This window comes from Bos grunniens, chromosome 9 (assembly GCF_055505025.1).
Source record: "Bos grunniens cultivar Pamir isolate PY7600 chromosome 9, Bosgru_T2T1.0, whole genome shotgun sequence".
NCBI classification, from domain to species: Eukaryota; Metazoa; Chordata; class Mammalia; order Artiodactyla; family Bovidae; genus Bos; species Bos grunniens.
This window is the reverse complement of record NC_141173.1, coordinates 16,181,948-16,200,904: the sequence shown is the minus strand read 5'-3', so window position 1 is coordinate 16,200,904 and position 18,957 is coordinate 16,181,948. Positions and strand designations below refer to the sequence as shown.

Below are 18,957 nucleotides of genomic sequence, written 5' to 3'. Positions count from 1 at the left end.
TGGTACTACCTGTCTGCAAAACAGTTTGGAAGTACCTATCAAGAACATTAAAAATATTTATAAAGAATCCTTCCTAGAGATTTATCTTAAGAGACATATTTAGAAATTTATATACAAAGTTGTTCATCAATGTGTCATATGTAACGGTGAAAAACAACCAGACATGGGCTAATGGGTAAATAAATTATGTATATCTGCAGGACAAGCTATTCTGTGATCATTAAAAATCATTTTTAGAAGCCAAAATTCAGAATATGCAGCTGTATTTTTACTATGACCCCCCTGTTAGATATAAAGGACAGAGGAAAATACATTGTAAAAGAAATGTATAAAGATGCTAATGATGTATTATAAAATATTTCATTATAACAGTTGTCTTTTCAAACATACCCCATATTTAAGTAAACATGTCTAGTGTTTCACATATATTCTTTCACTACATTCTTTTCACCTTTGTACCTTTCTGTTATTTCAAAATTCTGTATAATATGAACATACTATTTATAATAAAATATTTTTAAAACTTTTGAAATTACTATGTGCTCATTTCATAATGGGTCACAGTCTATTTAAAGAGGGGGGAAAAAACAGTTCTAATACCAGATTAAGTATCCCAGGCTGCTGGTGCCAGCACGTACACTGTATTCATAACCCACTGTCCAAGAGTCAGAAAAGAAGTCACTTAAGTCATCAATGTCACTTACAACAAAGAAAAATGGGAGCAATTTTTTTAAGTTTGAAAGCTCTGGACCTTAAAATGATTGTTTATTATTTATTCCAGCTTGGTTTTAAACCTAAAATATACCTCATTGTGCCCAGTATATAGTTTAACCTTCCACAACTTCCTATCTTTCAATTTATTACATAAGCTATCCTCTTGTAAAGCAATCATTTAGTTCAGAGATTTTTAGTCCTTCATATGTTAAGGGATAAGGATAAAAAATTTTCTATTGCTCTTCAAAGCTCAGAAAAAAAGATGTGACTTTGCTTGTAAGAAGAGAGGGGAAAAGGCTTATGTCAAAAATAGTTCCAGAGTAAAATCTACTGACAGAAAATTTCTCAGCTTAACTCTGACAAAGATAAAATAATTTTAGGTAAGAATCCAAAGGATTAATGGACTAAATTGAAGCTAACAGTAACAAAGGTGCTAAATAAAGCATTCCAGTGTATTTACGTATTTTATAAATACCTGCTGCTTTATGCTAGTCCCTGACTGTAATGTTGGTACAAAAGACAAAGAATTTCAGTATCTATTACAGATATTTCAAACTTTACAGAATATATGTCACTTTCAAATTATTATCTCATTTGTTCTTCACAAATCTCCTTCAAAATTGGGCAAATATCATTATTCCCATTTTAGAGTAAGTTATATGGTAACACTGGTTACTTAATTCTATACCTTTTGATTCCTATTCCAGTTTTATTCCAATAAGACTACAAGCTCCAAGAGGGTAGGGATTTCTGTCTGCTCCTAGAAGAGTGCCTTGGCACATAGAGTCACTAAAACATTTGCTGAATGTATCAGTGAATAAATTTCCACAACAGAAATATGCCTAAGAAGCCAAAACAGTGGGGGAAAAAAATCAGTTTAACTCTCCAAGGCTATTGGGAGAAAGAGAATACTCTAAGCTCTATACTATTCTGATAATATAACAATACCTACATTTTATCTACTATAACACACAGGAAGGAATGTTTATTTCTATAAAACAACAGTCTGGTTCATGTGTGACTGTATAGTTATTTAATGTATATTCTTCAGCAATTTTATTAAAAAATCTTATTAATGGTCTTCTCTCCAAAATGAGTCATTTATGAGTTAAAAATTTAAAAGACATAAAATCTATATCTGACAAGAAATAATAATTTACTAAAAGAGAAACAGAAGAATAAATTTTCTTTTCCAGGATATAAGTAATAAAATATCTGCACAACCCATTCATTTAAAACATATAAGAACTGTGAGGTATTTCAGAATTATAAAATAATATGCCTAAATCTTTTGCTGACAGAATCACCTTATAGCTCAGAAACTTGGTGTTCATGAAGTAAGATGGAATATATAGCATTCTATAAAACACTGTAAGTTGTCCTCTTTGCTTCCTCTACACCTTTAAACAAAAGTATAGAGTCAAAGTCACACAATTAAATCAAAGTATAGAATGTCCCTTCTTTTGACTGTCACCAATGACACAAAAGTATTGTCTTAATACAAGCGTTGTTTACCTGTTTTGGGAGGGGAGAATTCATAAAAGGTTCCTGAGATTCAGGGAAGCAAGACAAAAAGATACGCACATGCACAAAAATTTCCACATATACACATTGAGGAGAGAGCTATTCTTAAGGGTATTTGCTTCAAAACAACTACAATCATTTCACTATTCAAAGAAATGTGTTCTTAAAGACTTGTTTCTATGTTATTTACGTTACATTATTCAACATTTCTGCTAAAGGATGATGTGTCTGCTAGAATTATTACAAAGGGAACAAAGAAGGATCATAAAATTCTGTCACAAAATTTTGGGTCAGAATAGAGTTTTAACTCCAAGCTTAAGGTATTCTATTCAATTTTTCACCTCACTCTAATAAAGTATTAAGCAAAAATATTATCAGTAAAATACAACAAGAAATATTTATATTATGTAACTGAAAATAATTTTACTACTAAGATCCTGAAATACTTTATTTAAAGTAGTTACACATCAGTATAAATAAATAATAATCATTCATGGGAAAATGTATGTTGAGAATTATGGTGAAATATTACTCACGTAAATCAAATATCACGTTGTGCTATGTTTCCTTTTATTAAAATAATTAATAAGCTTAATGATGAACTCGAATTCAGTGATTTTTCAAAGCATATAAATAATATGATATTTTATTGTTGTATCCATGCTCTAATTTCATCAATATTAAGCTTACCTTTCCTTTTGGTCCAGACTGCTTAAAACATGAAAAAGAAAAAAAACGTAAGAGGCAAGACCTCATTTTGATATATCACTATAGTTTTAGTAAGTGCAGTCAATAAGGCAAAACTATGATTTACTTGTTTTAAATACATCACATATGTTATATACTAGTGCTTTCAATCCTCTCAGATATGTAAATTGGTTTTCAATTTTTGTCAGTACAGAAACTAATTTATATCTAAACATATTTAAAGAAGAAAAAAGGATGTATAAAGGTCAAAAAATTCTTGAAAGAGCTTTATTTAATGATACAACATTTTAGGACATGTGTTATTTAGAGTGGTTACAGCAATAGTCTCCAAGGAACAATACAATTTTCTAAAAGCTATACAATTTTTAGAGGTCCCAATTCCGTTATCAGGAGCGATTACAGCAGTCCCTTGGTTATCTGTACGGGATGGGTTCTAGGACCCCATGCAGATACCAAAACAGTGGGTACTCATGTCCCTTACATAAAAGGGTATGGTATTTCCTCCCATATACAGCAAATCATTTCTAAATTACTTATAGTGCCTAATACAATGTAAATGTTATATAAACAGTTGCAAGCACGAGCAAATTCAAGTTTTGGTTTCTGGAACTTTCTGGAATTTTTTCCTGGAATATTTTTTAATCTGTGGTTGGTTGTATCCACAGATGTGCAACCTCCAGATACAGAAGTCCAACTGTATTTGCTTCTGAGCCAAAAAAAATCAAAAATAAAAATTTAAGGTTGACACTTTTCCACAAAAGCTTTATATTAAATACAAATATACGGCTGGAGACACTAGAAAAAATCCTGGGACTTAAAATCATGGCCTCTATTCAAAAGTCCAAAGTATAAAAGGTCCACCCTTTTCCACAGTTCATGGAAAATTTAAAAAGCTATCAACATCAATTACTCAAGGGTTTTTATAAAACCCTCAATTTAGAATAAGAGTCACATTCTGCAATTATTCCTATTACAAAGAAAAATAAATATTCAGAACTGTAAGCAAAACATAGTTAATAAAAATCTCTGAGTCCCTATATTAACTCCTGAATTCCTATCATGTATTCAGTCCTGGCAAATTAAGAAAAAATAATATGGTAAGTTGGTTTTACATAAACAACATTGTAAAGAAACATTTATCTCTTTAAAAAAATTTTTTAATGATAAGGAAAAGAAGTATTACAAACTTATATGAATACCATATTTGAAATTTTACTTTTGTTATTTAAAAAATGTGATAATCTGTATAAGATAAATTTATATTGGACAAATGACAGAAAAATGAAGGAAAATTATCTATCATAAACCTATTAAAGTGAAACAAAATATAAACATAAAAGCTCAATCTGTCTGTCCTTATGTATTTATTTCTTATGGTGTTACATTTTTAAGAAAAGTAAAATGAAAACCAAAACTGAGGCATTAATACCTAATCTAGTCATTTCCTACTCTACACTGTTGTGCCCAGAGTTCTCACTGTTGTGAAAAGAGTTTAGTACCACAGACAGAAAGGTAGAAGACACAGTAGAAACGGGCTTGGTTCTTTCCAATAAACCAAAGGAGTTACGAAGAAAATAAAACCCCAAAATACATACATTCATGTTCACGTCTCTTACACTTGAAAAAAATGCATTTTCTATGATATTTAAGTATGAGTTATGGTAGTTTTCCAATACTCCTCACCTCAATATGTGTTTATTATCAAGCCCTGCCCTAGAAGAGCTTATATATTCAAAGAAAGAGAGAGAGAAAGAATAAAAGAAGGAATAAAGCTTTTAAAAAATGAGACAGGAAGCCATTATTGGTAATGTAAGACTTCGTAAAACTGTTGATTTAATGTTCCTTTTGAACTACTTCTGCTCTTAAAATTTAAAAAGAAAACAAGCTGATTGATTCTGGTATCTATGATTTGATTTTTGACTTCCTTTTGGTCAAAGTGGTACTTTTCATTAATAATGAAATCTTGCTTATTCCAGGAGCCCATTTTCCTATTTATGAATTATATATGCTTTTGTAAACATTCATGTTCCTCTAGAGTCCTTTTAAGTCTTTCTATCTAGCCTTAAATAAAAATTAAAAAAAGGCGAAAATGTAAATAAAACATTAATCAATAAATAAGTTCTTTTTCCAAGTCTAGTTAAAGTTAGGAGTGGAAATGGTACAGTTATAAAGATTTTTAATTTTCTGCATTTCATTTTTTTCTATACTATCTCCATCACTATTAGTATATAAACAACCTACCTTTTAAATATGAATTAACATTTGGAATAGCAGTAAGAAACCAGACTGTACCCATAATATCCTCCAAATAGTAGTTAATCTGATTTGATACTTTAACACTCCTTTCTTTTAGATTAAAAAGGTGTGATGTACTTATTTCAATCTTACAAATTATACAAAATGCAGGTCTGATTTACTTAAAAGACAAGGTACACCACTCACCCCAGGAGGCATGGATTATGTGTGTGAATCACCAACTAGTAACACTGCCTTTAATTTCAAATGCAGAGGTGAGAAAATAAGAAAAATTAGGTGAAACCATAAAAGCCAGTGTGCTTTTACACATCTGAGGCCTGACAATTGTGCCAACACTACACTAATTAAAACCAAAAGTTTGCTAGCTATCATCTTGGGTGAAGGTTTTTTTCATGCTCATTGAAGATGTGGTTCCTACCCCATGGAGTGTTCTCTTAAGGCTAAAACACTCAAAAGCTTCTTTAATACTTCCTTTGTGAATTTTTCACTGCTTTGTACTACACATACTTTGCATACTGCTACTGTACTCACCAGGTAAACATTTGCTTACTTGTTACTCTGTCTTCTACCCTAACCAAACTTGAGTTTCAAGGAAAAAACTGTGATACTCATCTTTGACTACTCTGTACCTATGTATGTAGGTACATGTATGCAGCATTCTGCATGCTTAATCATGTTCCACTCTTTGCAACACTTTGGACACTAGCCCACCAGGCTCCTCTGTCCATGGGATTTTCCAGGCAAGAATACTGGAGTGGGTTGCCATTTCCTCCTCCAGGGGATCTTCCCAACCCAGGGAATGAACCTGCGCCTCCTGTGTCTCCTGCACTGCAGGTGGATTCTTTACCCACTGAGCCATAGGTATGTAGCATAAAATCACTCAAAACTTTTGAAGGAAGGAAATTGGGAAAACTCTCAATGACTAGTGTTTGCAAGTCATAATCTTTTTAATGACAGTCACACTGCAGTAGCACTAAGAAATATTTATTCTATGAGAGACAAACCTAACGAGAATCTGTCCTGTAGACATGACACTTCACGGTTTCCCTTAATGCCCCTACTTGTCCTTCACTTGTATTTTCACTCAGGATTGTTTTTTAAATACATTTGAAATCGTTTTTTATTTTTCTAAGAAACATTATTTTACTAATAAATACCACTCCTATTAACAGAAACTAATTTTTTATACAGAGGCGTAATGTATACCTTATACATGGCAAGGTATGAGGTGCCATGACACAGAATTTAAAAAAAAAACAAGCCAATTCCCAAACTGAAATTAATTTTTAACATTACCAATGAAGAAAGGCGAAATGGGGAGAATAAGGCATAGTGTAAATAATTCTGAACTACTAGTTAACTTCTAAACCAGTAATAATCTTGGTTGTAGAATATATCACTTGATTATAAATTAGAATTTCAACTTACACCTCATTTTCAGAATAGAAAGTAGGTTTTTCTTAGTGATGAATTGTATCAATGTGATCAGTATATGAGAAACAGTGCGTCTATCCTTCTAAACTTCTTCCTTCCCCTTAATTACTTTGCTTTCATTGTTTCTTCTCATGTTGTGCTATGTGTAGGCCACAGAGCTTGATGTGTAAGGCAAGTCAATTTTTTGGTATGTATAGTAATTTGCCCATTTTTTTAGCTGAATTTCTAAAACATCTTACAGTAAAACTATGAAAAATATTTAAGCAAAGAAAAGATTTTCTTATTGTGCTAAAGTATGAGAAAAATTTAAGGTTTTTAAGTTGAAACTCTGTGTTATAGCAAATACAGCAAGGCTAAGAGTCAGGACACATTTTCTCAATGAAGAGCAGTCTAGATCAGCAGTCTAAAGACTGAAGAAAAACATCTAGTACATATTTTAAAATGAACATCTAGCACATATTAAAAAAAACCTTTAACTTTTACTAGCTATAAAAATGTAATGCAACTATTCAAAATGCAAGAAATAAAGAGATAAATTATTTTGTAATTGTTGGAGCCTAAAAAATTTTTTGTTGGCTGAAATTGACTAAGAACTGAAATTCAACTGAAACTTCATTACCATCCAAAAATGGTTATGAAAAACCTCAAAAGCATTTAAGAACATCAACTATCACACTATCCCTTGAACTATTTCAAGATTCAAGTAGGACTTTCATGATCAATGAGAACAGTCATATTTATGAAAACACAGAAATATCTCGTTTAAAACAATGTGATTTACTTTGATACTATGAAATCTTATAAACCTTACAAAGAAAGTAAAGTAATAACTATAGTTTTACTCATCAGAACTAAAGTACCAGCTGAAGACCTCTCTGTTAAATGTAAAAATCAGCTTAATTTAACAGGAATATAATCCAACAGAATGGCTTTTACTTAAAATGTCTGTTTACAGACTGCAATTTATTTAAAAGTAGGTATAAAATAAAAAAATTGTAGGGTATGAATTATATCAGAAACATGAGTATCTCTTTAGAGACAATGGAAACATAGTGAAATTCTAGAAAGTAAGAAAAAAGGTTCTTTTAAAAAAAAAAGGCAGTGACCAACTCTTATTAAAGAGGATGATAAGTATATACTGCTCCTGCTGCTAAGTCACTTCAGTCGTGTCCGACTCTGTGAGACCCCATAGACGGCAGCCCACCAGGCTCCCCTGTCCCTGGGATTCTCCAGGCAAGAACACTGGAGTGGGTTGCCATTGCCTTCTCCAATGCATGAAAGTGAAAAGTCAAAGTGAAGTCGCTCAGTCATGTCCGACTCTTAGCGACCTCATGGACTATATACTAAACAATGGTAATTAGAATCCTTACCTTTGGGCTGCTGTTTTTACTATTGCTATCTGTGCATTAGCATGAGGAAAACGTCTTACACTTCCAGAGCATAATGATGTATTTTGTGTATTTTCACTGCAGAGTCAAGAAACAAAGCATAAATTAAACAGGGAAAAATTATATATACATAAGAAAAATACATCCTTTAAAATCTGAGGACACACACAAAAAACTTAATCACTTATAAGAACTTTTTTATACATAAACCCACTGCCCATGTTAAGTTTTCCAATAGTTTCCACTTTCTGAATTTGTCTCCAAAATGTTTCCAATCCAGTTTATTAAAGAAGGTAAAGAGTAGAACATTAGAACAGAAATGAGGAATCCTAAACATATATTTCACACTGTAATATTTCCTGTAAATTAATCCAGATATATTTCTTCTTATTCTCTATTTAGGAATATCTATTGAGGAAAAAAAAGCTTTTAAACTATATACTATGAATATACAAAGCTTTCTTATGTGCCAAAATAATAATAAGTGTCAATTATTAAAAAAATTAAAAGTGCTAAATTCTACTTTTGACTCTCCACTGACTTGAAAATTAGTTAGCCTTTATGTTTCTCAAATGACTTATAAACTAAGAAAGTAAAAATAAAACAGTGATTTCAATCCTATTTCTGGGATATGCAATAGACCAATCATATCAGTAACAGTGGTTCACTATGACAACAACCAGGAAAGATGAATGATATCTAGAAGAAAAGCAGAATAAGAAATCTTAAGGAAAAAAAAGAAAGAAAATAAAAGGAGTACCTCACTGAGAGTTTTGCCAAGAGAACTCACTGGTCATAGCAAACATACTCTTCAAACAACACAAAAGGAGACTCTACACATGGACATCACCAGATGGTCAACACCGAAATCAGACTGATTTTATTCTTTGTAGCCGAAGATCGAGAAACTCTACCTAACAGTCAGCAAAAACAAGATCTGGAGCTGACTGTGGCTCAGATCATGCGCTCCTTTATTGCAAAATTCAGACTTAAAGAAAGTAGATAGAGAAAACCACTAGGTCATTCATGTATGATCTAAGTCAAATCCCTTACGGTTACACAGTGGAAGTGACAAACAGATTCAACAGAATTAGATCTGATAGAGGACCTTAAGAACTATGGACAGAGGTTAATAACACTGTGGCAACCAGAACCATGCCCACAAAAGGGAAATACAAGAAGACAAGATGGTTTTCTGAGGAGGCCTTACAAATACATGAGAAAGGAGAAGAAAAAGGCAAAAAATGAAGGAAAAGATATACCCAACTGAATGCAGAGTTCCAAAGGATAGCAAGGAGAGATAAGAAAGCCTTCTTAAGTGAACAATGCAAAGAAACAGAGGAAAACAATAGAATGAGAAAGACTAGAGATGTTTTCAAGAAAATTAGAGATACCAAAGGAACAGTTCATGCAAAGATGGGCTCAATAAAGGACAGAAACGGAACAGAAGCAGAAGAGATTAAGACTAAGAAGAAGTGGCAACAATATAGGTCTTAATAACCAAGATAAGCATGATGGGGAGATCACTCACCTAGAGCCAGACATCCAGGAGTGTAAAAATCAAGTGAGCCTTAGGAAGCATTACTATGAACAAAGCTACTGGAGATGACAGAATTCCAGTTGAGCTATTTCAAATCCTTAAAGATGATGCTATGGAAGTGCTGCACTCAACATGCCAGCAAATTTGGAAAACTCAGCAGTGGCCACAGGACTGGAAAAGGTCAATTTTATTCCGATTCCAAAGAAGGGCAATACCAAAGAATGTTCAAACTACCATACAACTGCACTCGTTTCACACACTAGCAAGGTAAGGCTAAAAATCCTTCAAGCTAGGCTTCAACAGTACGTGAACCAAGAACTTCCAGATGTACAAGCTGGATGTAAAAAAGGCAGAGGAACCAGAGATCACAAACTGCCGACATCCGTTGGATCACAGAAAACGCAAGAAAATTTTGGAGAAACACCTACTTCTGCTTCATTGACTACTCTAAAACTTTGACTGTGTGGATCACAACAAACTGTGGAAAATTTGTCAAGAGATAGGAATATCAGACCACCTTATCTACCTCCTGAGAAACCTGTATGCAGGTCAAGGAACAACAGATACAACCAGACATGGAACAATGGACTGGTTCAAAATTGGCAAAGGAATACGTCAAGGCTGTGTATTGTCACCCTGCTTATTTAACGTAAATGCAGAGTCCATCAAGCGAAATGCTGAGCTGGATGAAAGCACAAGTTGGAATCAACATTGTTGGGAGAAATATCAGTAACCTCAGACACCACCCTAATGGCAGAAAGCAAAGAGGAATGAAAGAGACTCTTGATGAAGGTGAAAGAGGAGGGTGAAAAGCTGGCTTAAAACTCAATGTTCAGAAAATTAAGATTATGGCATCTGCTCCCATCACTTCATGGCAAATAGATGGGGGAAGAAAGGGAAACAGCCCAGACTTTATTTTCTTGGGTTCCAAAATCACTGTGGATGGTGACACTAGCAATGAAATTAAAAGATGCTTGCTCCTTGGAAGAAAAGCTACGGCAAATTTAGACAGCATATTAAAAAGCAGAGATGTCACGTCACTGACAAAGGCTCATATAGTCAAAGCTATGGTTTTTCCAGTAGTCATATATGGATGTGAGAGTTGGACCATAAAGAAGGCTGAGTGCTGAAGAACTGATGCTTTTGAACTGTGGTATTGGAGAAGACTCTTGAGAGTCCCTTGGACTGCAAGGAGATCCAATCAGTCAATCCTAAAACAAATCAGTCCTGAATATTCATTGGAAGGACTGATGCTGAAGCTGACACTCCAATACTTTGGCCACCTGATGCAAAGAATTAACTCACTGGAAAAGACCCTGATGTTGGGAAAGATTGAAGGCGGGAGGAGAAGGGGATGATAGAGGTTGAGATGGTTGGATGCCATCACCGACTCAATGGACATGAGTTTGAGTAAAGACAGGAGTTGGAGATGGACAGGGAGGCCTGGCATGCTGTACTCCATGGGGTCACAAAGAGTCGGACATGACTGAGCGACTGAACTGACTGACTGATCTTTATGTATACTTAAGTATCTTTATCGGAGAAGGAGATGGCACCCCACTCCAGTACTCTTGCCTGGAAAATCCCATGGATGGAGGAGCCTGGTAGGCTGCAGTCCATGGGATCACTGAGAGTTGGACACAACTGAGTGACTTCACTTTCACTTTTCACTTTCCACTTTCATGCATTGGAGAAGGAAATGGCAACCCACTCCAGTGTTCTTGCCTGAAGAATCCCAGGGGCGGCGGAGCCTGATGGGCTGTTGCCTATGGGGTCAAACAGAGTCGGACTGAAGCGACTTAGCAGCAGCAGCAGCAGCAGCAAGTATCTTTATGACTTAAGAGTGAGGAGTTATTTTTTTTAGAAGATCCAAATAGCATGAATCAGAAGGTAAAAGTTGATTTGTTCATATGAAGATGAAAGCTTTCAGGTCAATGAAGGACTGTACAAGCAAAATTAATAGATAACTATTTGGGAAAAAATATTTGCATTCTTCAAAACAAAAATGGAATTTATCTGTTTTATATATGGAATCCTTCCAAATACAAGGGAAAATAAGGAAGTATAAATAAGAGCCCCTCAGACAGCAAGGAGATCAAACCAGTCAATCCTAAAGGAAATCAACTCTGAAAATTCACTGGAAGGACTGATGCTGAAGCTCCAATACTTTGGCCACTTGACAAGAGGAGCCAACTCACTGGAAAAGACCCTGATGCTAGGAAAGACTGAAGGCAGGAGGAGAAGGGGGCAACAGAGGATGAGAGGAATGGATGGGATCATTGACTCAATGGACATGAGTGTGAGCAAACTCCAGGAGATGGTGAAGGACAGGGAAGCGTGGCAATCTGTAGTCCACGGGGTGGCAAAGTGTTGGACATAACTTAGTGACTGACAACAACAACACTGAGATAATCCTGGTAAGTACTTTCCAATGAAGACTTGACTTTTAATTTTATGACCAAGATTTTGCTGTTTGAAAGCAAGTTCATTTCATGAAATCCTTGTGTACCAAAATTTTCCTTTCAATATTTTTATTCCAAACCAAGAAATCACTGCAATCCATCCTAGTCCCAAAATTCAAAGCAAAGAATTCACACATTAGGGCCATTCTAAAAACAAAAGGTACAGGTTGGGCCAATTGACCAAACGTGGCCAATTAGTTTCTGCTGTCAAACCGTTTATCTTTTCTGTAGGGATGTACAGTAAAGTGCCTATACCTCAATTTCTTATTGTTGCTCAACATGTTAAGTCCAATTGCGTTGCCTTTCAAAGGTTTTAAACTTTCGGTCTTGTTTCGTCTTGCACATGTCTTCCAGGGATCAACAGAACTAGTAGCAACAATTTCAGATTGACGATTTAACTGTAAAAAGATCCATAGATGTTAGAGTCAATAAGTGACAAAATAAGATAATTTATCAACAAGTATTTGAAAATCCATTTATTAAAAAAAGTAGTAAAAATATACCAGCTATTGGAAATGGGGGAAAGGGGTGGCAGTGGCACAGACTTAAGAGTATTTCAACTATAGTACTTTTTTTTCCCTTAAGCACAACACAAATATGTAGGAACATGGGTATTTATCATATCATTTCCTTTTCATTTCAGCATCACCAAAGTTATTTGAGAAAATTATGAGAAAAATAAAAGGGATGAGGGTGGAGCATCTTAAGATAGCTCTTTCCTGAGAGTAAAATATAAACATTTCCCCTGCGTAACAGGCCTCGATGCACCTGTAGGACAGGACAGCCAAATACAGCAGTAAGTTATCACTGTACAAGGACAATGGCTTTAGCCAATTACCTGGGTGGTTTGTTAAAACAAACTGCTGTGTCCAACTCTTACAGTTTATTCTGATTCAGTAGATTTGGGATGAGCCAGAGAATGTGCATTTCTAACAAGTCCCCAGGTTTCACAGATAGTGCTGAAAAGGGGACTACACAGCTAACGAGCCTCTGAGCCACAAATGCTGAAGCCTGCAGGCCCTAGAGCAGTGGCAACTACTAAGCCTATGTGCTGCAACTACCGTATCTGTGTGCCTAGAGCCTGTGCTCCGCAACTAGAGAAGTCACCGCAATGACAAGCCTGTGCACCTCAATGAAGAGTGGCCTCACTCACTGCAACTAAAGAAAGGCCCTGTGCAGCAATGAAGACCCAGCACAGCCAAAAATAAATACAGCAGTGTGCACATGCCAAAAAAAATTCTGAGACATTTCCATTAGGACTAACCATTTAATTTCACCCCTCCATATATGGATAATTACAACAAATAAATGACTGCTTATGGCATTTGGCTTCCGAGGTGGTGGCTCAGTGGTAAATAATCTGCCTGCGAATGCAGGAGACTGAGGAGACATGGGTTCAATCCCTGGGTTCAGGAAGATCCCTTGGAGCGGGAAATGGTAACCCACTCCAGAATTCTTCCTGGGATAATCCCGTGGACAGAGGAACCTTCCGAGCTACAGCCCACAGGGTCTCAAAGAGTCAGACACAACTGAGCACACGCACACATAGACAGCATTATGATAATTACTATATACTCAATATCTCACTTCATCTGCATATTTTATACATTTCAGTAGTTCTTCAGACTGGGATTCAGAAGCTACACCTAAAACATATTACTTGACACTATGGAACTGAATGACAGGATTAATATGCTCAGATTTGATTTCCCACTTCAGTTCTCTTTCTCTTTCTCCAACAAAATCTCTTCACCACGTATCACTTAAACTTTATGGGAACTCTGTTCCTAGATTATGAAAGATTACTGAGCTTAGAAAGCAAAGTAACTTGTCTAAACTAGTTAAATGGATTTGAACAAAGTATTGACCTGACAACAAACCCTATGCTTTCCCATACTACACTGCATGTAAGGAATTTTTTATAGTGTTACTTGCAGAAATGTGGGCTTCCCTAGTGGCTCAGATGGTAAAGAATCTGCCTGCAATGCAGGAGACCTGGGTTTGATTCCTGGGTTGGAAGATCCCCTGGAGAAGGGAATGGCTACCCTCTCCAGTATTGTTGCCTGGAGAATCCCATGGACAGAGGAGCCTGGCAGGCTACAGTCCATGGGGTCACAAAGAGTCAGACACGACTAAGCAACTTTCACTTCACTTCATTTTGCAGAAATATAAATACTATAAATTATGGAAATATAATTATAGATATTAATTCTTCACCAGAAGAGATAAACCCAAACTATGTTATTCCAAGTTAACACTCAAAATCGTAAATCTCAAAATCAAAGGAATAAAAATTTCTTTATATGTTAATGAATGTAGAAAGCTAATCCTAAGATAAAAAATTATCTTACTCAATATACAGGCACTTAACTCAGCAAATTCAACCATATTTCCTGACTAAGTGCTAACACATTTTCAAATTTCCTTTTTAAGAAAATATTTAGGCATAGCAATAGACAACTCAAAGTTCATCATTAAAGCAAGATTTGCATAAGACAAATTCTTAAATTTCCCAATTCTGCTACCAATAGGTTACTATCAAAAGCTATATACAGTCAGCAGTAAGACAAATAGTACTTTCAGTTTTGCAGATAACTCATGAAAAACATCTAGTGCATTGTTAAATTGCCTTAGAAAAGGGCCCTTACTATCTGTTACACTTAGAAAGTAGCTTGCAGGGGGTGGGGGCAGGGGGAATGTCACCCCATAGGAGAATCACAGGCAGAGTACATCATGAGAAACACTGTGCTGGAAGAAGCACAAGCTGGATCAAGACTGGTGGGAGAAATACCAATAACCTCAGATATGCAGATGACACCACCCTTATGGCAGAAAGTGAAGAGGAACTAAAAAGCCTCTTGATGAAAGTAAAAGTGGAGAGTGAAAAAGTTGGCTTAAAGCTCAACATTCAGAAGACGAAGATCATGGCATCCGGTCCCATCACTTCATGGCAAATAGACAGGGCAACAGTGGAAACAGTGTCAGACTTTATTTTCTGGGGCTCCAAAATCACTGCAGATGGTGACTGCAGCCATGAAATTAAAAGACGCTTACTCCTTGGAAGAAAAGTTATGTCCAACCTAGATAGCATATTCAAAAGCAGAGACATTACTTTGCCAACAAAGGTCTGCCTAGTCAAGGCTATGGTTTTTCCTGTGGTCATGTATGGATGTGAGAGTTGGACTGTGAAGAAGGCTGAGTGCCGAAGAACTGATGCTTTTGAACTGTGGTGTTGGAGAAGATTCTTGAGAGTCCCTTGGACAGCAAGGAGATCCAACCAGTCCATTCTGAAGGAGATCAGCCCTGGGATTTCTTTGGAAGGAATGATGCTAAAGCTGAAACTCCAGTACTTTGGCCACCTCATGCAAAGAGTTGACTCATTGGAAAAGACTGATGCTGGGAGGGAATGGGGGCAGGAGGAGAAGGGGACAACAGAGGATGAGACGGCTGGATGGCATCACTGACTCGATGGACGCTGAGTCTGAGTGAACTCCGGGAGTTGGTGATGGACAGGGAGGCCTGGCGTGCTGCAATTTATGGGGTCGCAAAGAGTCAGACACGACTGAGCGACTGAACTGAATTGAACTGAAATTTGTAAAAGATTCTCTTCTCATGCAGTTACAAACCTACAGTATAGAATTAAAGCTGCCAGAAAATTTAGAGCTATCTGTTGAATTAAAATACAACATATAAATTATTTCCGATGCATGGCACATCTACTTTTCTTTATGTAATAAATAATTTTTATTTTCTTTCATTTTATTCGTATTTTTGGTAATCTACATCAAATTATTGGGAGAAAGTTGTAAACAAGTAAAGTTCGAGCCATTTATGACCATCTCATGGATTAGAGTGCTACTATAATTCAGTCTAAAAGTGAAAGTGAAAGTTGCTCAGTCCTGTGTGACTCTGCAACCCCACGGACTATACTATACAGTCCATGGAATTCTCCAGGCCAGAATACTGGAGTGGGTAGTCTAGCCCTTCTCCAGGGGATCTTCCCAAGCCAGGAATCGAACCAGGGTCTCGTGCATTGCAGGAGGATTCTTCACCAACTGAGCTATGAGGAAAGCCCCAATTCAGTCTAAAGGCCCCCCCAAAACTTTTAATCTTCCTTCCCCTCTAACTCTCAGTTTCCACGTGGCAGTAGTAGCAAAGAACCCACTTGCTAATGCAGAGATGGTAAGAGACATGGGTTTGATTCCTGGGTCTGTAAGATCCCCTGGAGGAGAGCATGGCAACCCACTTCAGTATTTTTGCCTGGAGAATCCCATGGACAGAGGAGGCTAGCGGGCTACAGTTCACAGGTCGCAAAGAGTCCACATGAAAAGCCCTAGGTGGATTACAAAGTCTCAGAATTCTCACAACCATCCGTCATACGCAGACCTAAAACCTGATATTCTAACTACTTTAATATGGGCTTCCCTGATGGCTCAGTGGTAAAGAATCTGTCTGCAATGTGGGAGACCCAGGTTTGACCCCTGGTTCAGGAAGATCCCCTAGAGGAGGAAATGGCAACCCACTCCAGTATTCTTGCGTGGGAAATTCCATGGACATTAGAGTCTGGCAAGTTACGGTCAACAGGGTTGCAAAGAGTGAGACACAACTGACCAACTGAACACACACACACGTACTCTAATTCATAGACCATAGGCTGTGGGCCAGATTTGGCCTGTGAGTCTTGGTCTGCTAATCCTTGTATTTTAACATTAATCATTAATAACTAATAAGCAGCCAGTTACCAGAATATAAGCTCCACCGGAATAAGAAACTTGTCTGCTCTGCTCTCTATTATCTAGAACACTGTTAACAATACTATTTTGTGACATGATTATTTCACTGGGACTGCTAAATGTGCAAATTACCAACATGTGTATCTTCCTCCCAAGCTTACCGCACATCACGACGACAATTAAAAACAAAAAAGTATTCAGGAAATTTAGCATCTAAGAGTATCAGAAAATAAGACAGTATAAAGGAATCTATTAAATGATTAAAGACATTAAAAATATATGTTAAAGGTTCTGAAATTCTTAAAATTGAAATGGAAACAAACAGTACAGAAAGAACAAGGCACTATGAAAAACATAAAATTTTAAAAGAGAACCAAAAGTTCTACAAATTATATTTAAATTGTTTTTAAAAAAAGAAAAAGAAATGAATGACTAAACAGCAGATTAGGTATAGCTGAAGATAAAAGTGAACTGGAGGACACAACTGAGGAAACTATATAGAATATGGTATAGGAATGATACATTAAAGGGCATAAAAGAAAGATGGTCTAATAATACCTAATAAAATTAGTTCCAGAAAAAATGAGGAAAGGCAATATCTAGATAATGACCAAAATTTTTTCAGAATTAATAAAAAACATGCATCCTTTATATAAAGAGGCACAATGAAACTGCAGGAACGCAAAGGCAAAAAGATTATTCTGTGAAAGAGAAGGGGAAGAATACTAAAACACTTTGAGCCAAAATAAAGGCTTTCTCCTAATTCTACACTCATTTTCAAATACAGTAAAGGGGCTACATTAGTTTAAACTAATGACCCATAAGGACCTATATATTACCCACACTATTAAAGAGACTCTTTTACACAAAGACTTTCTAAGGGACCAACAGATATGGATCATTTTAAGACAATCAACTCCTACTGTACAACTGCGCTCATTTCACATACTAGCAAGGTAATGCTCAAATCCTTCAAGCAAGGCTTCAGCAGTACATGAACTGAGAAATTCTACAAGATGGGTTTACAAGAGCAGAGAAACCAGAAATTAAACTGCCAGCATCCATTGGTGTACAGAGAAAGAAAAACATCTACTTCTGCTTCACTGACTACACTAAAGCCTTTGACTCTGTGGATCAAACAAACTGGAAAATTCTCAAAGAGATGGGAGTACCAGACCACCTTATCTGTCTCCTGAGAAACCTGTATGTAGATCAAGAAGCAACAGTTAGAACTGGACATGGAATAATAATGGACTGGTTCCAAATTTGGAAAGGAGTATGACAAGGCTGTATGTTGTCACCTTGCTTATTTAATTTATATGCAGAGCATATCATGCGAAATGCCAGACTGGATGAAGCACAAGCTGGAATCAAGATTGCCAGAAGAAATATCAATAACCCTAGATATGCAGAGGACATCACCCTTATGGCAGAAAGAGAAGAAGAACTAAAGAGCCTCTTAATGAAAGAGCAGAGCGAAAAAGCTAGCTTAAAACTCAACATTCAAAAAACGAAGATCATGGCATCCAATCCCATCACTTCATGGAAAATAGAAGGAGAAAAAGTGGAAATAGTGACAGATTTTATTTTCATGGGCTCCAAAATAACTGTAAACGGTAACTGCAGCTATGAAATTAAAAGATGCTTGCTCCTTGGAAGGAAAGCGATGCAAACCTAGACAGCATATTAAAAAGCAGAGACATCACTTTGCCAACAAAGGTCCATATAGTCAAAGCTATGGTTTTTCCAGTAGTCATATACAGATGTGAGACCTGGACCATAAAGAAGGCTGAGCGCCAAACAACTGCTGCTTTTTAACTGTGGTACTGCAGAAGACTCTTGAGAATCCCCTGGACAGCAAGATCAAACCAGTCAATTCTAAAGGAAATCAGTCCTGAATATTCATTGAAACGATTGATGCTGAAGCTGAAGCTCCAATACTTCAGCAGCCTAATACAAAGAGCTGACACACTGAAAAAGACCCTGATGCTGGGTAAGATTGAAGGCAAAGGCAGCAACAGAGGATAAGATGGTCAGATGGCGTCACTCACTCAATGAATTTAAGCAAACTCCAGGAGATAGTGGAGGGCAGGGAAGCCTGGCATGCTCCAGTCCATAGGGTGGCAAAAAAGTTTGGATATGACTTACTGACTGAACAACAACCACTTTAACACTTTCTTAAAATTGATTTAAAACCC

At 36.2% G+C, this 18,957-nt stretch overlaps 1 protein-coding gene across 41 annotated transcripts in view; it reads right to left on the bottom strand.

The window, feature by feature from the left end:
* Positions 1 to 18,957, bottom strand: part of SENP6 (SUMO specific peptidase 6) — a 132,770-nt gene that overhangs the window by 69,084 nt on the left and 44,729 nt on the right. For 12 of the 41 annotated variants that reach the window (XR_015132607.1, XM_086316856.1, XM_086316836.1 and 9 more), the window contains 2 exons: positions 12,282 to 12,424; positions 8,007 to 8,102 (listed from right to left, as the gene is read on the bottom strand). Coding sequence is in view for 23 of the 41 variants with exons in the window: in XM_086316836.1 (XP_086172962.1) it covers positions 8,007 to 8,102; positions 12,282 to 12,424 (239 nt within the window). In the remaining 18 variants the exon portion in view is untranslated. Of the gene's footprint in view, positions 1 to 2,928; positions 2,950 to 8,006; positions 8,103 to 12,281; positions 12,425 to 18,957 lie in introns of all 41 variants that reach the window. The other 29 variants (XR_015132603.1, XR_015132605.1, XR_015132604.1 and 26 more) reach the window with 6 other exon arrangements.